The sequence below is a fragment of the Paramisgurnus dabryanus genome, chromosome 11 (genome assembly GCF_030506205.2).
Source record: "Paramisgurnus dabryanus chromosome 11, PD_genome_1.1, whole genome shotgun sequence".
In the NCBI taxonomy this organism is placed as follows: domain Eukaryota; kingdom Metazoa; phylum Chordata; class Actinopteri; order Cypriniformes; family Cobitidae; genus Paramisgurnus; species Paramisgurnus dabryanus.
In genome coordinates this window covers 26,218,059-26,233,531 of record NC_133347.1, presented here as the reverse complement: position 1 = coordinate 26,233,531, position 15,473 = coordinate 26,218,059, and the positions used below count along the sequence as shown (strand labels likewise).

Genomic DNA, 15,473 nt, shown 5'->3' with positions numbered 1-15,473 from the left:
ATCTTCATGTCATGATATGTTCCTGGTGATATTGGTGTAGGGGAGAGCGGGGTAAGTTGTCACACTTTTCACACGGTCTAACATTTACTGAGCACCATACATCACTATGGTATAAATCTTATACAAAATGAAAGAAGGAAGTCTTGGGCACATATTTTGTTTTCATTAAATTTTCATATCTTTTCCCATTACAGAATTGTAGACTGTTGAATAGAGAACGATCAAAGACATTAGGACAACTTGCTCCAAACATAAAAGGGTGCTAATGTTGGCTAAATATCAGAGTTAGTTCAACATAGCACATCAGCTAAAGTATCAAAAGACACATTATTGTCTTCTCTATTTTGTGCAAAATAATAACTTTTAACATGCATACCTAAGTTGTATTGCATACAATTTGAAGTGCATTTTTATTTTACTTTTTAAACCAAAAAATAAGAACATTTTGCTAATGTCAGATAAGAGCGATCTTGAACACAAAATTGACGATAGAAGTCTTTGTCACACAAAGTGGCTATTTGATTTTTGAGATGGAGCCTCTAGTGTTGGAGTTATAAACAGTCTGACAACTTACATGACACTTACTCCGCTGTCTCCTAATATCTATTGTACATGCAGTATGAAGCATATTTTAGCTTCTCTTTATTCAAACTTTATATTTTGCTGATAGGACTCATTTAGCAACCAAATAAACATTTTATTAAAATGATATTGCAAATGGTAAACAAAGTAGTAATTGTTAGAAACAGACACAATTACTGTACAATTATTTTAACATGTGAACACTGCAACAATGACAAAAACATAATTTCGCACTAATGATTTATATTTATCATTGACACCTCCTCATTCATGGCCCCTGTCAGTCAATGTCACAGACACACTGACCTCAACCTCAACTCATTTCTGAATGCACTGATCAGCTTTTCCAAATCAGTGTAGCGGTTGGTTGACCAGCACTGTAGTTTGCAAAATATATGGTCATGTTATGTGTTTGGAGGACTTTCAGGTGATGAGATGTAGTGTTGCCATGCCAACATGTCTTTTACTGGAAGTGTGTAATAATAACCTGGTGTGCATCTCACCACCTCAATTCTTACAACATCTGTGTGGATGATAATAAGAGCGCAACATGTTGATATCTGATTTGTGAATTGTTCAATTCTTTTGAGTCACTCTACATTGTTTTCAGTAAGTTCATTTTTTCTTTGTGTTGAAATAAATAGTAAAATCCTGCTGTTTATCACTGTTTTTAATGAACAAATATTGCTCTCTTTACTTAAACCACTAAAGTGATTTTCAAATGTTTGTGCATTTTTCACATGAGTTTAAATCAACATTTGGATAACTGACTTTTACAATTTATAAAGGAACTATTAATTCAAGTGTCCTTGTTAACATGATATATGATTAAATACTATTTTTAAAGATAAATAATAATCATTTCTCAAGTCATTTGGATGTAAAATATCACCAAACATTTTTTTCAGGAAAATAACTGTCCCTGTTAAGAAAATGGTTTACCAAAACTCAGTTACTGGGTTGTTCGTTATCACATTTTAGGTTGATAGAATCTATGGGGATCCAATTATAGCAGTTAAACATGGAAAAAGTCAGATTTTCATGATATGTCCCCTTTAATTTTAAAGAAACATGCCGACTTTTTGGGACTTTAACTTATGACACACCCACTGATAGACTAGCTTAGCACAAAGACTGGAAGTAAATGGCTCCAGCTAGCATACTGCTGCCATTAAGTGACAAAATAATGCCATTTATCTATATGTTGTGATTTGTATAGTCACAGCGTGTACAAATAACAAGGTCATATTAGACACAGCCAGTGAAGCCAGTTAAATAAAAGTGTATATTTAGCAAATTAAATGTCATTGTCACTGTTTTACTATAAGAAAGTATGTTGTAGTGATGTAAATTAATGTTTTGCTGCAATATTGTGCATGTTGCGTTTTACTTTTGTATATTTCTAAGGTTGATAAATTGTATATAGGCCTATGTTGGGTAGTTTAATCTGCATCAATGTATCATATTTTATAAAATGAAATAATATCTAAAAAAAATCTGACTCCATTTTTTTTTCTGAAAACGTTAGGTCTCAGCTGTTGTGTCCCGTTGACAAGATTGCTGTTTTAACCTGCATAACATATTTTTTTATATTGCAAAGAACGTTGAAGTGCAATGCACATACGACGTGGTGACGTCACTGATGTGCTAATTACGCAACGACGTAATCTAACGACATTTAGCGACTTTTCAGGCAGGCTTAGCTAATTTACTTACCATTGAAAATAGTTGGCAACAGTGGGCTTGGCCACCAAAGTAAAGTTAGGCAAACAAACTTTTATTATAAACACGTCTCGGGGACGGTACGGTCATGGTTATACCATAGTTACAAGCAGCAGACTTTGTGTAAGCACTATTAACTTCCATAGTAGGAAAATATATACTATGGTAGTCAATATTAGGACAAAACTTTCTGGTGACAAACATTGCTTAAAATTGCAGTAAATCGTTTCTCAAATCCGAAGGTTGCACCCTCCGGAGGTCGCATTTGCAGGCTGCATACGTCATCAAGATTGTCATATTTAAAAATATTTACAATTATAAAGTTGACTGTAATTTTTAGTTAATCGTTAATAGTGTAATATGCTTATGACTTGCGAACGTAATGGTCAGTTAACAGGCCTGATGACGTATGGAGCCTGCATATATGCGACCTCCGGAGGCTGCAGCCTCGGATTGAGAAACTTAATTTTTATTTTGGGGTGAAGTATAATGCACAACAGCATTGACTAACTGCTTAAAAGCTGCGTCGATTTAGACCATTTCGAAAAATTAATTAGACATTTTATTTAAACATCGTGCCTCATGATGATGAACTAAATTCTTTGGCGTATTCCTACAGTTGTAGTATTTGAGATGGGGATGTTTACCAGTAGAGGGCAGTGTCGCACAGGCAGACCAGTCATGTGTTAGTAGTACCTCCCAGTACCTCCAGTGATGTTTATTTCAGGAAACGGGACAGTCAGTAATACAACTACATTCTCGGCTGGTGCACGAGTCGCAGGAAAGCATGTTGATGTCCATATGATCAGGATATAAAGATGGTGTTTGAGTCTGTGGTGGTCGATGTCTTGAACAGATTTCTGGGAGATTATGTGGGGAACCTCGACAGCTCGCAGCTCAGTCTCGGCATATGGGGAGGTAAATGTGCCAGCCAGGTGTCAAAAGCAAATGTTTACTTTCCTTAGGTCCTGTTCTAGCAGTTAACTAAGACTCAAAACCGTGTTCACGTGAAGTCTAAGGAGTTTGTTGATACGACTACACGATTGCTAACAGTAGAGTAAAGCGTAAACCCGACCTTACTGTAATGCGAGAGTCATGCTTTGACATTGAGTACAGGTTCGCGCGTTTACAGTACAGTCATGTTGGACAACCAAGCGTTAATCTGTACTAAATACATGATATGGCTTGATCTAAAGTAATAACTTGGGTTGGTTGATTGGTTAAGGTCGTTGTATGTTACTGTGACATAAAAGTGAAAATGTGAGTGCAAAGTAAAACTACACAGAGCCTAGGACTAAACCCTGAGGCACACACTGAAACTCAGACTTTTATTATGCCTTATCTTAAAACAACACTTACTGTATTTACATGCATGGCTGTAATACAAGTCACATGACAGGAAACTAGAAGTAAGTGTACTTATAAAAACTGTTTTTATCTATATATCTCTGTATATGTGTCTATATTTACATTTCCATGTATGTGTATCTATATATCTCTGTAGCTCTATATCTATCAATCTTTCTTTCTTTCAGTCTGTGCAAAATCATACTTTGCATTGAAACAGGGATCCGTTCTTATTAAGGTTTATTGATAAATATCTTTAAAGTGATAGTTATCCCAAAAATAAAAATTTGGTCATTATTTACTAACACTTATCAGGGCTCAACGCAAATACTTTTTTATACTGGCCCAGCTAGGCCAGTGGATCAGGTTTTCACTTGCCCCAATACAAAAGTGTCAGTGTCTGTCACATATTTTAAAATAATAATTCAAAAGTCAAATATAATTGAATACATATACAACAGACTTGTTCCAACAAAAAAGGCTCCCAACTTTTCTGCTTTACCTGTAAACTGACAGCAAACTGTGCAAAATATTGCATCGTTTCTTTCATCTTGTTTTATCCAAGTAATATATATATGGATAAAAAATATATTACTTGGCTGTGGGGTGAAGCACTGGCCAAATCGGGCAAGTGACAATAATTTTTACTGGCCCGCATGTCTCTCACGCTTGCCCCGGGCCACCGGGCAGTCCTTTATGTTGAGCCCTGCTTATTTTGTTACGAATCTGTATAAATATTTTTGTTCTGCTAAACACAAATGAAGATATTTTGAAAAAACCAAACAGATCTGGGGCACCATTGACTTCCATAGTTTTATGTTTTCCTACTATAGAAGTCAATGGTGCCCCAAATCTGCTTAATTACAAACATTCAACCTGAGGGTGAGAAAATGATGACAGAATTTTATTAACATCTTTGGGTGAACTATCCCAATATCAAATTAAATATGTAAATTAAGATATGGTATGTGTGTGCCATTTTACAGAAAGTGTTGTAATATTTGTTAAATTAAATTTGTTTTTGCAGGTGATGCCATATTGAGAAACCTGATAATAAAAGAAAATGCCCTGGTATGTTACTGAGATATTTATTGTGTAATTTCGTTATAAGCTTATCTATTTAGATAAATTTTTCTGTTGCTTTGTTAAAAGATTATTCTTTAGCTTGTGCCTAACTTGACCTTTTTATCTTTAAATTTAGAGTCAACTAGACATTCCTTTTAAAGTCCGGGCGGGACACATAGGTAAGATAATATAATATGGGATGCCGCAAGCAAGTTCAAGAAGATCGGTGAAAAGTATAAATATGACCAAACAATATTATATGTTTATTTTAAAGGGTTCATATTTATTTAATGTACATGCTTTCAAAAATGTCAAAATGTTTTGTATTTGTGTAGTTTTTTTCCTGTGAGTTTTTATCACTACGGTCTCATTTAGCTGCTTCTTTATCATTATACGGGAGCTTTTTGTAAAACTTTTTTAGGATTTTGATGGGTAAATTTGAAAAACCAAACTGCTGAACTAAACTATGATATCAAGCTATAGTATGCACACATGTTGATGAATGTTTTTGTTGTTTGTCAGGTCGCTTGGAATTGAAAATCCCATGGAAAAACCTGTACACTCAGTCTGTGGAGGCAACGCTAGATGAAGTCTATCTGCTTATCGTACCCACTGCTAGTAAGATCTGACCCATACAACCCAGTTCGTCAGAAAAAAAAAAATCCCATCATTTATTCACCCTCATTTCGGGTGTACAGTGAGATGTGACTTTCTTGCTTGATTTATACACAGAGTTAAGTGATATCTTGGCTATTGAATGGTGGTCAACAGTTTGATTTTCCAGTAAGCTTTGAAGCACCGGTTTTGGATTAACATTTATACTTGAACAATTTTTATTATTTGACTCCTAGGCTTTAAAGAAACCTGTCAGCCAAGATCTGACCCTGCCAGTTTTCTCTGAAAGCAGATTATTTGCATGTCTTTTAATGCAGGTATAAAGTATGATGCCGAAAAAGAGGAGCGTCAGCTGCAGGAGGCGCGGCAGAGGGAGCTACAGCGCATTGAGGAGACCAAACAGAAAGCTGCAGAGAAAGGTACTACGAGAAAATGTACGCTCAGTTTGGGTTTACGTCAAAATCGATGATGTCATTCGGGAACGTTTTTGTCTTTCTGTGTTCAGAGAATCCAAAAGCTGAAAAGCAGGATACATTTGTGGAGAAACTGGTCACACAGGTGATCAAAAACCTACAAGTGAAAATCTCCAACATACACGTCCGTTATGAGGATGATGTGAGTGTATTATTTTCCTTTATACCCCTCATGTAGGAGATAAATCTAATACTTCAAGCTACTGGGTTATTTGATCCCGCAATAATAAGGTTGGCGCGCTCTCTTGCGTTGATGGTACATTGTTTACTATACATGTTTATGAAAAAACGAGTCCATTCTTCTAATGCATCACCATACGTTATTTTAATTGCTGCATGTCACACCAACACATATAATGTCCAATTTGGTATCAAGAATAAATACAATGAGGGAAAATCACATAGTCCATCATTTCGCGCTGTTGGGGTCAAAAACCCTTTGCCTTTCTGGGTCAAATCACCTGACTATCACAACCCAAATGTAATGGTCACAGCGTCACACAATGGTCAAATTAAAAAACACTTAATATAAAGCTTTATAGCTCTTAAATCAGATTTAAATCAGAAATTAAGATGATAACTGCATTAGAGTTAATTTACAGTAGTCTGCTGTGTTTTGTTTAGCACTTAATAGTCTTACTGTTGTTTCTGATCATGTATTCAGGTCACCAATCCCAACTGTCCGCTGTCATTCGGAGTGTCCCTGCAAAACCTCAGTCTTCAGGTAATCCAATGATTCATTGAGTTTGAGGAAAACAACTTTATGTAATGGCAATTAGTGGGTTAAAAAAGGTTAATTAATCAAATTAATCAGACATATGTAAATGTTTTCTGTGCTGAAAATATTAGCATCATGTGTCATTTATAAGGATTTACAAAGGAACAAAAATGAAAATATCTGATGTAAGGTAATAAACATTTTGGGATAAAATTTTCTTAAAGGGATAGTTTAGTCAAAAATGATTTTTTTCATAAATTACTTACCCCTGTGTCGTTCCAAACCTGTTCTTTAATTTTCTTCAGAATAAATGTTAAGATATTTTTGATGAAAACCGGGAGGCTTGTGACTGTCCCGCAGACTTCTACTGTATCTAATAGTCACCGTTCAAGCCCTGAAAAGAATGAATGAAGTTCAAGTGGTTCAATCAGAATATTATAAAGCGACGAGAACACTTTTGTTTACAAAGAAAACAAAAATAATGAATTTATTCAACAATTTGTTTTCCTCGTTGGCACATTCATGAGAAGACCACTGCATCAGGAGGTCACAGCGTAAACTCATAGCTTGGCAAATACATCAGAAGGTCACGGCGTAAACGGCAACGAAAAAAACGAATAGTTGAATAAAGTAATTCTTTTTGTAACAAATTCATGGTTATTTTGTAGTAAACATGGTTAATTTTGTAAGGGTGGGGTAAAATGCGATCTGGCCTAAAATGTTCATGCGATGCCGGGTCAGTATTGAAATTATGCATATCGCATTACGTTTTTAACAAAGACTTAAGTTTTAAAGCTCACGTAACACACGCTGTTTCTGCATTTCTGATGTTAATCTGGAGTACCTATAGAGTAGTATGACATCCTTTATATCTCCGAAGAGTCTTTAGTTTAATCAGATTTATAAAAGAAAGATAAGCTTTACCGAATCTTTCCGGTTACGTGCGAAAAAATGAAGAAGGAGGAGTTACTACCGCGGGAGGAGAGAGTACGAGTCACGCAACACTATACAACATTGTTTAACTTATGATTCACTACATGTTCGTGTCATTTATATAATATGCACGCGCCTATTTCCAACATAAGACAGAAGTCTTACTTACTGCATGCAACTCATGACCCGGCTTGGGAAAATCCACCGCATCAAACACACACGCAAAACTCCGCTGCTACCCCGGATAATAAACTATATCCATCGTTTTCATAAGGCTGACTTTATTCTCCTTACATCCAAAAACACACTTCTTCTTTCGTGCCATTGTAAAGTTTAGAAATTAAACAAAGCTGTCTCGCGTGATGTGAATGTTTGCAAGCTCTAGCGTCTCCTTCTGATTGACGGGTGGGCGGGGTTTTCTGGGGGAAGTGCCATTAAAAAAGAAGTAGTACATATAGAAACCCCTGAAACGTCAGCTGGACCTGTAATCGAAAAAAACTTTCCGAAACTTGTACGAACCCTTGCGAAGTGCATTCAGCACAGAAATACTCTGTAACACGCACGCCCAACTGCTTTTTTGACACTTTGCCTACGTTTAGCATGAGGAAACAACTCTATAACTGTGTTAATAAGTCAGAATGCATGAAATACCATTGAACCCCCCCTTTAACAAGGACACACAATTGTTAGTGCTTTTGTGTTTTTTGTGGAAAATAATGAACGATCAGGAATGTTTGTTATATCATTTTCAGTTTTTAAATGTATTTTAATAAAGTTATTGTACAAACACAACCCGTAATCATGCAGTACATCACATATTGCATTTAATTAATTAAAATTAATTTTCTACAATATCTTGCAGCCCTAAAATTTGCTCTGATATGACTATCTGATACAAATGAAAAATAGGCATGGCTTTATGATAAAGCAATTTTACTACAGTTTTGTTTGAACATGGATCAAATCTTGTTTTTTTTTGGTGCAATGCTTTGTACATGCCATATCTGATCAGATGAATGATGAGTTTTTATCTGTCATTTGTTTTATTTCTTTAGACAGCTGATCAGAATTGGAATCCCTGTCTTCTGGATGAGAAAGCCAAGCTGTTTTTTAAGGTAAGAAGGGTTTACACTTTAATGATCACATCGTTTTGTAGTAATTTAGGGCTGGGCAAAATGTACCAAAATTCATATGTCTGTAATTTTGGGATGAATGTCGATAAATATCCCGGTATGTTCTTCGAAGTGGAATAGATTTTACATGCACATCAAAGCCTCATGTGAGATGTCACAATCGTCTTTATTAAAACCGCATATTCATAAATATATGAATAAAAAATGGAAAAGTTGGAAAGCTTACGCACAACCTCAGTGTACATTTCTGGCAGATCTTTGTTGCAAAGGACGGTCGTATCAGACCTTACCTTATAGACGGTATTATTTCATCAAGCCAGGGAAAAATACCTACATGTATATGTGACCAAAACTAAATATATTTAGTAATTCAGTTAATGTTCATGTACCAATATTGTTTTTAATACTTCATTTAGCTTGTGCGTTTGGACAATCTCTTTGCTTATTGGAATGTGAATTCTGAACTCTATTCCTACCACAGTCCTGATGAAGCTCTGGTGAGTCTCTACATAATTCATCAAATCATTCATCTTTCAGTAAGAGAAAAAATTGTTTGTTTTTACCACTGGATTGTATGTGTTTTTTACAGCGACTCCTAAGGCACAGTGTAGCCGTCAAGAATGCCATCCCTCAAGATTATCATTTCAGTGAGAAGCTCTTAACTCGATGTGTTTTAATATTGTTTTCACTTTTAAAAATGACACGTTTCACGTGTTTTGCTTTTAGTCTTTCGTCCAATATCTGCAAATGCCAAACTACGGATGAATCCTCGCTCGGATGTGGACTTCTCATCTCCAAAAGTGGATCTTGTTGTCAACCTGCCTGAGGTTGCAGTCGAGCTTAGCCGGCCACAGGTGTGCAAACTTTGTGAAAAAATCAATAGAAATAATAATGTAACTTATTAAAAAAATCTCTTATTGTTATTTTGCATGATGCATAATTTGCATTTTTTTAAGAAAAGTTTGTCTTTGTAATCTTTTACTAAACGTACTTTTGTACCCTTTTCAAAATGTTTATTTGCTCATTTAGCTAATTTGACGATAACATTAAAGGGTGGTTTGCTTTTCATGTATTTTGCGCGAGCGCATACGTTATTTAAAGGTAACCACGATGTAACGTGTTATTTTCTAGGAGTGGCAGCCAGATGAAAATACTTCCATTAAATGTGAACCACCCCTAAGACAACAATAAATACATTTAAAATCGAATTGTATTTTTATTTTATTTTGTAGTACGTCAGCATTCTGGAGCTTTTGGGCTCGGTGGATATGATGACTCGTAATCTTCCATACAGGAAATATCGTCCAAACGTGCCAGTTCACACTAATGCTCGACAGTGGTAAGACTATTTGTAGTTTGTGGGTGGTCTTGGCTTTTGTATTTCCTGTGTAGTTCTTTATTATTAATGAATTGCTGTGACATTTGGGCTTATTATAGGTGGAGATATGTGATCACGGGCGTTTTGGAGGTGAATGTCAAGCCCAGCCTTCACATGTGGTCATGGCGTCACATTCGGCGTCATCGGCAACATGTGAAAAAGTACAGAGAGCTCTACAAGAACAAGATCATCAGCAAGAAACCTGCAGATGCTCTGCTGAAGGAGCTTGAGGTTGGTGTGCATTGAGCATGCTCAGTAAATGCTGCTTTATGGGGGTTCAGAAGTAGCCTGAGACTGTGTTAAGCTTAACCTGTCACTGGTCTGATCTTTCAGGAAAATGAAAAAACTCTGGATATATTCAACATCACCATGGCGAGACAGCAGGCTGAGATGGAGGTGACATCACGCATACAAACACTAGTCTGTATTTCCTAGAATGTTTAATTGCCTTAGGCTATGTTTTTCATAATGTCAGTCTCCGGTGCAAGTTCACGAAGCAGCGCATGTGTGCGTTAAACACTCGTGCGACATATACTATACATAGATGCCTCATTTGACCCCTCCAAAGATACAAGTTGTTAATGGTGCATTTATGTGTATACGTGTATGTGTATTTATCCGGAAACTGACTTTATGATAAACTGAGATCTTACAGTTGTGGAACGACATGAGGGTGAGCAATTCATGACAAAATCTTTCAAATTGGTAACCATCTTTTCTCATTCCTTCTGTAGGCGTCAAAGGCAGGCCTGCGAATATATCGTCCTGGGGTGAAAGTGGAGGAAGAGCAGTCACAGGGTTGGTTCGGCTGGATGTGGAACTGGTCTGGAGACAGCGCTACACCAACTACAGATGTCAAAACAGGAGGTTTGTCTGTACCATGTTAACTTTCAGCTCATTCTTAAGTAAGACCTGCATGAAATCTCTTCCTACAAGAGAGAAATCCTGTAGATTTCTTGAAAATTGACAAGTTCACATAGTTGTGTGCATCCTCTTTTTCTGCACTTTTCGATAATATTTACAGCTATTATTAATAACTGGAAGTCAAGTTATTGCACAATATGATCTTATATTATGATGGACTTTTGGATGTATGGATTTTTCAAGACAGCAGTCCATTTTGTATGAAAAGAGGAGTATTAGTGTCTTTAAAAGTGATGCACTTTTTTTTGCCTCTCTGTCTCACACACACATTCCTGCATATGCCCGATGGAGAGAGAGAGAGTGAAAGTGAAAGAGACCTATGCATTGTTATTGCACAAGATAATTACAAAATAAAATGTCATTTTTTTAGGTTTTGATGACTTGATGACCCCAGCAGAAAAAGCCAAACTGTATGCTGCTATTGGATACAGCGAGACAGCCGTCAATCCTAACCTGCCAAAAAATGTTAGTGACAGTAAATCATAACACATTCAAATTATATCTGTTAGCAGTCAATAGATTGCATAGCTTTATGTACGTACGTCTAAAATGAGAAAAACTGGATTGTTCAGTCCATCAAAATGATGTTGTCCCTGTAGTCCACTGGGAATTTTTTTCTGTGTATTTCTACAATTTATACATTTCATTTTAACATACTTATATAAGCAGCACATTTCAAGACACTTTATTATTACAGGGCAGATATTATGCAAAACCCACTTTAACAAAGTGTTTGCATTGGTGTTGTGTTCACAGATTTATGTCCAATGAAAAAAAAATCACCCTCTACTTCACTTTAATCCCCATTAAACCAAAGCAGTCTCCTTAGACATGCTGTTTTTTTTTATTCTCTTGTTAATGTGATGTCACACTGATAAAGCACTGACTGACTGGTTCATTTTACCCATAAATGTTTTTGTTAGCACGTTGTAATGCCAATACGGCTAAAGATACTTTAGTCTCAGACTGTATTAACAGGAATCAGATCTATTTTTTTTACCAAAAGCGCTCACTGTCTCTTGGTAAGGGAACAAGGAGCAGTAGCTCATTTGCATTTAAAGGGACACTCCACTTTTTTTGAAAATATGCCAATTTTCCAGCTCCCCTAGAGTTAATTTTTTGATTTTTACCGTTTTGGGATCCATTCAGCCAATCTCCGGGTCTGGCGGTACCACTTTTAGCATAGTTTAGCACAATGCATTGACTTTGATTAGACCATTAGCTTTGCACTCGAAAATAACCAAAGAGTTTTGATATTTCTCCTATTTAAAACTTGACTCTTTTATGGTTACATTGTGTACTAACTAAGACCGACAATGCTAAGATTCAATGGATTATGCTAAGCTGTTTTAAAAGTGGTACCGCCAGACCCGGAGATCAGCTGAATGGATTCCAAAACGGTAAAAATCCGTTTTTGAGAGATTTTGAGCTTCACAGACACATTCTAATCACACCTCTGAGACTTAAATAACGTCTTGTAGAAATGGGCGTAAAATGTGTCGTTTTAAACATGCATAATTATATGTCCGTCTCTGTGCTTTTAAAAAAACATCCACACTTTATAACTGTTATTTGTATTTTCAGTTTGAGAGTATGAAGATCAATTTTCAGCTGCTCAACCTGTCGCTGTCGATCAAAGAGAGTCGAGAAAAGCCGGAGATAATCAAACTGTCTGTCATTGATCTGAAGGCCATGCTGGCGCAAAGACCTGCAGCTCAAGCGATAAAGTAACGTGATTTTTCTCCACCAACCCTTCTGTCTGTTCTAAAGTATTTCATTCAGTTTAATAATCACTGTACCCCAATGTTATTGCCATTATAAGCTGTCAGTAAACGCTGTCACAATCACACTCGGTTACCAAGGTAGAGTAACCCTAGCTGCATTTTCATTTAAAATTTTAGTGTTGTTCTCTAAACGTCGACAAAACCTTTCTAAAGAGCGTAATTACGGTAATTTTGTTGTCTTGAGATGAGTCATTCCATGGCAATAGGTCTGTTCGACTTCATACGCCGCTGTGCGCACGACATGCGAACATACGGCACAGGCGATTCCTGAATCACTTTCATGCGCTTGCCGGTTCTTGTGACAGAGGCACATGAAGTCGAACATATCTCTTCTGTCCTGACCTTTCAATCAAACATACCGCGTCATATTTAAAAAACGATCATGTAATTTTGGCATGTCAGGTTTTCTGTAAATATGAAAAACTGTCTCGCGATTATATTCCGTTATTTCATTATATTTTTCGAATTGCCTGAAAAACCACTTCACCTGAGTGTAAAAACATGTTTGCGATATATGGGAGTTGATGTGAAAATTTGCGCAATTTGAAGGGTAATTTATATGCAGCTTGTCAACCAGCTTGGTAACAGAGTTTGACAGTAACAGAATTCACACTAATTCGGACATCAGAAATCACGAATTTTAGCTACATTTATATAAAGCCCTATTTGGACGGGATTCGTTTTATAGGGGGACCTCTGAGATAATCGTGCTTCTCAGAGGTCCTCTGTGTTTTTAATCCCGTCCGAATCGGCCATGTCTGTGTTTTCCTCTGAGGACCTCCGTAAGAATTCCAGAGCAATTTACCTACTGTTTTTTGCCGAACTCAGAGGTCCTCTGAGAAATGTAATCCCGTCCGAATGCAAATGTCTGTGTTTGGCCGCAATATCTTTAGAAAACGCGGTTCATTTCGTGTTTTGGCCAACGTGATCTGCCGTAAGGTCTTACTAATGCGTGTATATTGTATTTCCTGAGTCCCATTCATTCAGATATGAATGTTTTTACGCATTCGGCAAAATAAAATAATTAAATCAAGACGAGCTGAATATCAAACACTGTTAAGACTGGCCACTGTAATATCAGTAACGTTATAAGAAACTACTTTCAAAGTTCTTCAACTCCGGAATGGTAATGTTAATTAATAAAGATAATAAATTGTTATTAATCATTATTTCTTCATTTCTTTGGGTTTATTATAAGCAGACAGTTTTATAAAACACGTAGGCTAACGTTACTTTAGTAGGATTTGTATATTTTATTTTGAGTTGTTAAAATTAAATTAATAAATTACATGTTCTGTCATAATTGTACATTTAAAGCAAAATATTAAACATTACAAACACGCGTATCCAGAGCACGTGCTCTTCTGCAACGCCCAAATGCATGAAACAGACACTCCCATCTCTGGAATAGCCTGCATCATTTTAATCCCGTCCGAATCGTTACATAAAATCGCAGACGTCCTGGGGGACACGTTGAAACTCCAACGTTGTTTGGAAAACTAATCCCGTCCGAATAGTGCTTAAGACACTTTTTACAGAAAACCTTTACAAATTGGTAACAAATGAATGCTAATGTTATTGTGTAAAATGTGTTGTTCGTATATTAGGATCTCTGCCCAGCTGTCATCATTCGAAGTGTCCGGTCTTCCGCGTGGCCAGAAGCCCCCCATCCTGTTGTCACCTCGTCATGAGGCCGGGGCAAAGGATAAGACTCTCCTGAATCTCATGTTTGAGACCAATCCACTGGATGGGCTTTCAGACCAGAAACTACACATAGATTCTCGACCTCTTGAGATCATCTATGATGCTGTAAGTTTTTCTTACGGTAAACACCAGTGGTGCTTAGTCCTGCTTCTTGATATCTACTTTCCTAAATATTTTGGTCTTACTGTAACATACCTTCCTGTAATTTTTCAAGTGTACTACTAGCTTCAAAGCGTGATCGTCCAGCACTACAGCTGTTTTTGCTAGAGCTGCACCCATATTAAAAAAATGCAGGGATACAATAGCCGATTATTCCGAGTAATAGCTGCCGATGCCAATACCGATAGTTTAACTCGCATTAACTAAATTCTGAAAGATAAAAGTTTCTGAATGTTATTTTTTCACACAATTACCATAAATATTGAACATTAAACTTGTGATGTTTCTTTACATTTTCTATACAGAAAGCTCAAATCCATTGCATTTTTCTGTTGTCTTTTGATCGACAGGCTGTATAAATTGCTTTAATTGTCCGATATATCGGTGCATCTATAGTTTTTACTGTAGTTTATCATTTTAAGTTTTTAAAGGTTTATTGTTAATATTTAACAAAATGTCACCTTGTAATATGACCACAGTAGGTTCATGAGAGGATTCAGTTCATCTGGATCGAGCACTGTCCTCTTGCCCCAGTGCCTTTCAAGGGTGCAAAAATGCCATTTGGAGATTCCCCTTAGATTTTCAGGAGCAAGGCTAGGTGCTTTATGAATGGAAAGTGAATTGTGTATTGACTGTGTGTCGTTATTTTAGATGACTGTAAACAGTTTGTCAGCTTTCTTCATGCCTCCGAAAGACCTGCAGCTGGATGAACTGACCAATGCCACCCTCATGAAGCTGGAGCAGTTCAGAGACAAGACCTCTACAGGTGTGTGTTTGTGTCATAGCCCTATATGTGCTGATAGAGAGCGTGCCCCTATAAATAACAGTGCAGTTCATCCAGTGAATGGATGGTATAGATCATATAAAACAAAGACTTTAAACTTTAATCCTTCTTATTACACGGCTCTTTAAAAATTGTTACAACAACAAATACAA

The 15,473-nt window shown here is 36.5% G+C and overlaps 1 protein-coding gene across 5 annotated transcripts in view; it reads left to right on the top strand.

Annotated features, from left to right (window-relative positions):
* The first annotated feature begins 3,006 nt into the window (after positions 1-3,006).
* Positions 3,007-15,473, top strand: part of vps13a (vacuolar protein sorting 13 homolog A) — a 59,156-nt gene continuing 46,689 nt past the window's right edge. For all 5 annotated transcript variants that reach the window (XM_065247614.1, XM_065247615.1, XM_065247613.1 and 2 more), the window contains exons 1-19: positions 3,007-3,222; positions 4,679-4,722; positions 4,853-4,895; positions 5,239-5,334; positions 5,649-5,750; positions 5,837-5,946; positions 6,469-6,528; positions 8,511-8,570; positions 9,005-9,085; positions 9,178-9,235; positions 9,315-9,442; positions 9,821-9,927; positions 10,026-10,197; positions 10,300-10,362; positions 10,701-10,833; positions 11,261-11,355; positions 12,475-12,617; positions 14,282-14,483; positions 15,189-15,303. In XM_065247614.1, the coding sequence (XP_065103686.1) occupies positions 3,123-3,222; positions 4,679-4,722; positions 4,853-4,895; positions 5,239-5,334; positions 5,649-5,750; positions 5,837-5,946; positions 6,469-6,528; positions 8,511-8,570; positions 9,005-9,085; positions 9,178-9,235; positions 9,315-9,442; positions 9,821-9,927; positions 10,026-10,197; positions 10,300-10,362; positions 10,701-10,833; positions 11,261-11,355; positions 12,475-12,617; positions 14,282-14,483; positions 15,189-15,303 (1,912 nt within the window). In that variant the 5' untranslated portion in view covers positions 3,007-3,122. The remainder of the gene's footprint in view (positions 3,223-4,678; positions 4,723-4,852; positions 4,896-5,238; positions 5,335-5,648; positions 5,751-5,836; positions 5,947-6,468; positions 6,529-8,510; positions 8,571-9,004; positions 9,086-9,177; positions 9,236-9,314; positions 9,443-9,820; positions 9,928-10,025; positions 10,198-10,299; positions 10,363-10,700; positions 10,834-11,260; positions 11,356-12,474; positions 12,618-14,281; positions 14,484-15,188; positions 15,304-15,473) is intronic.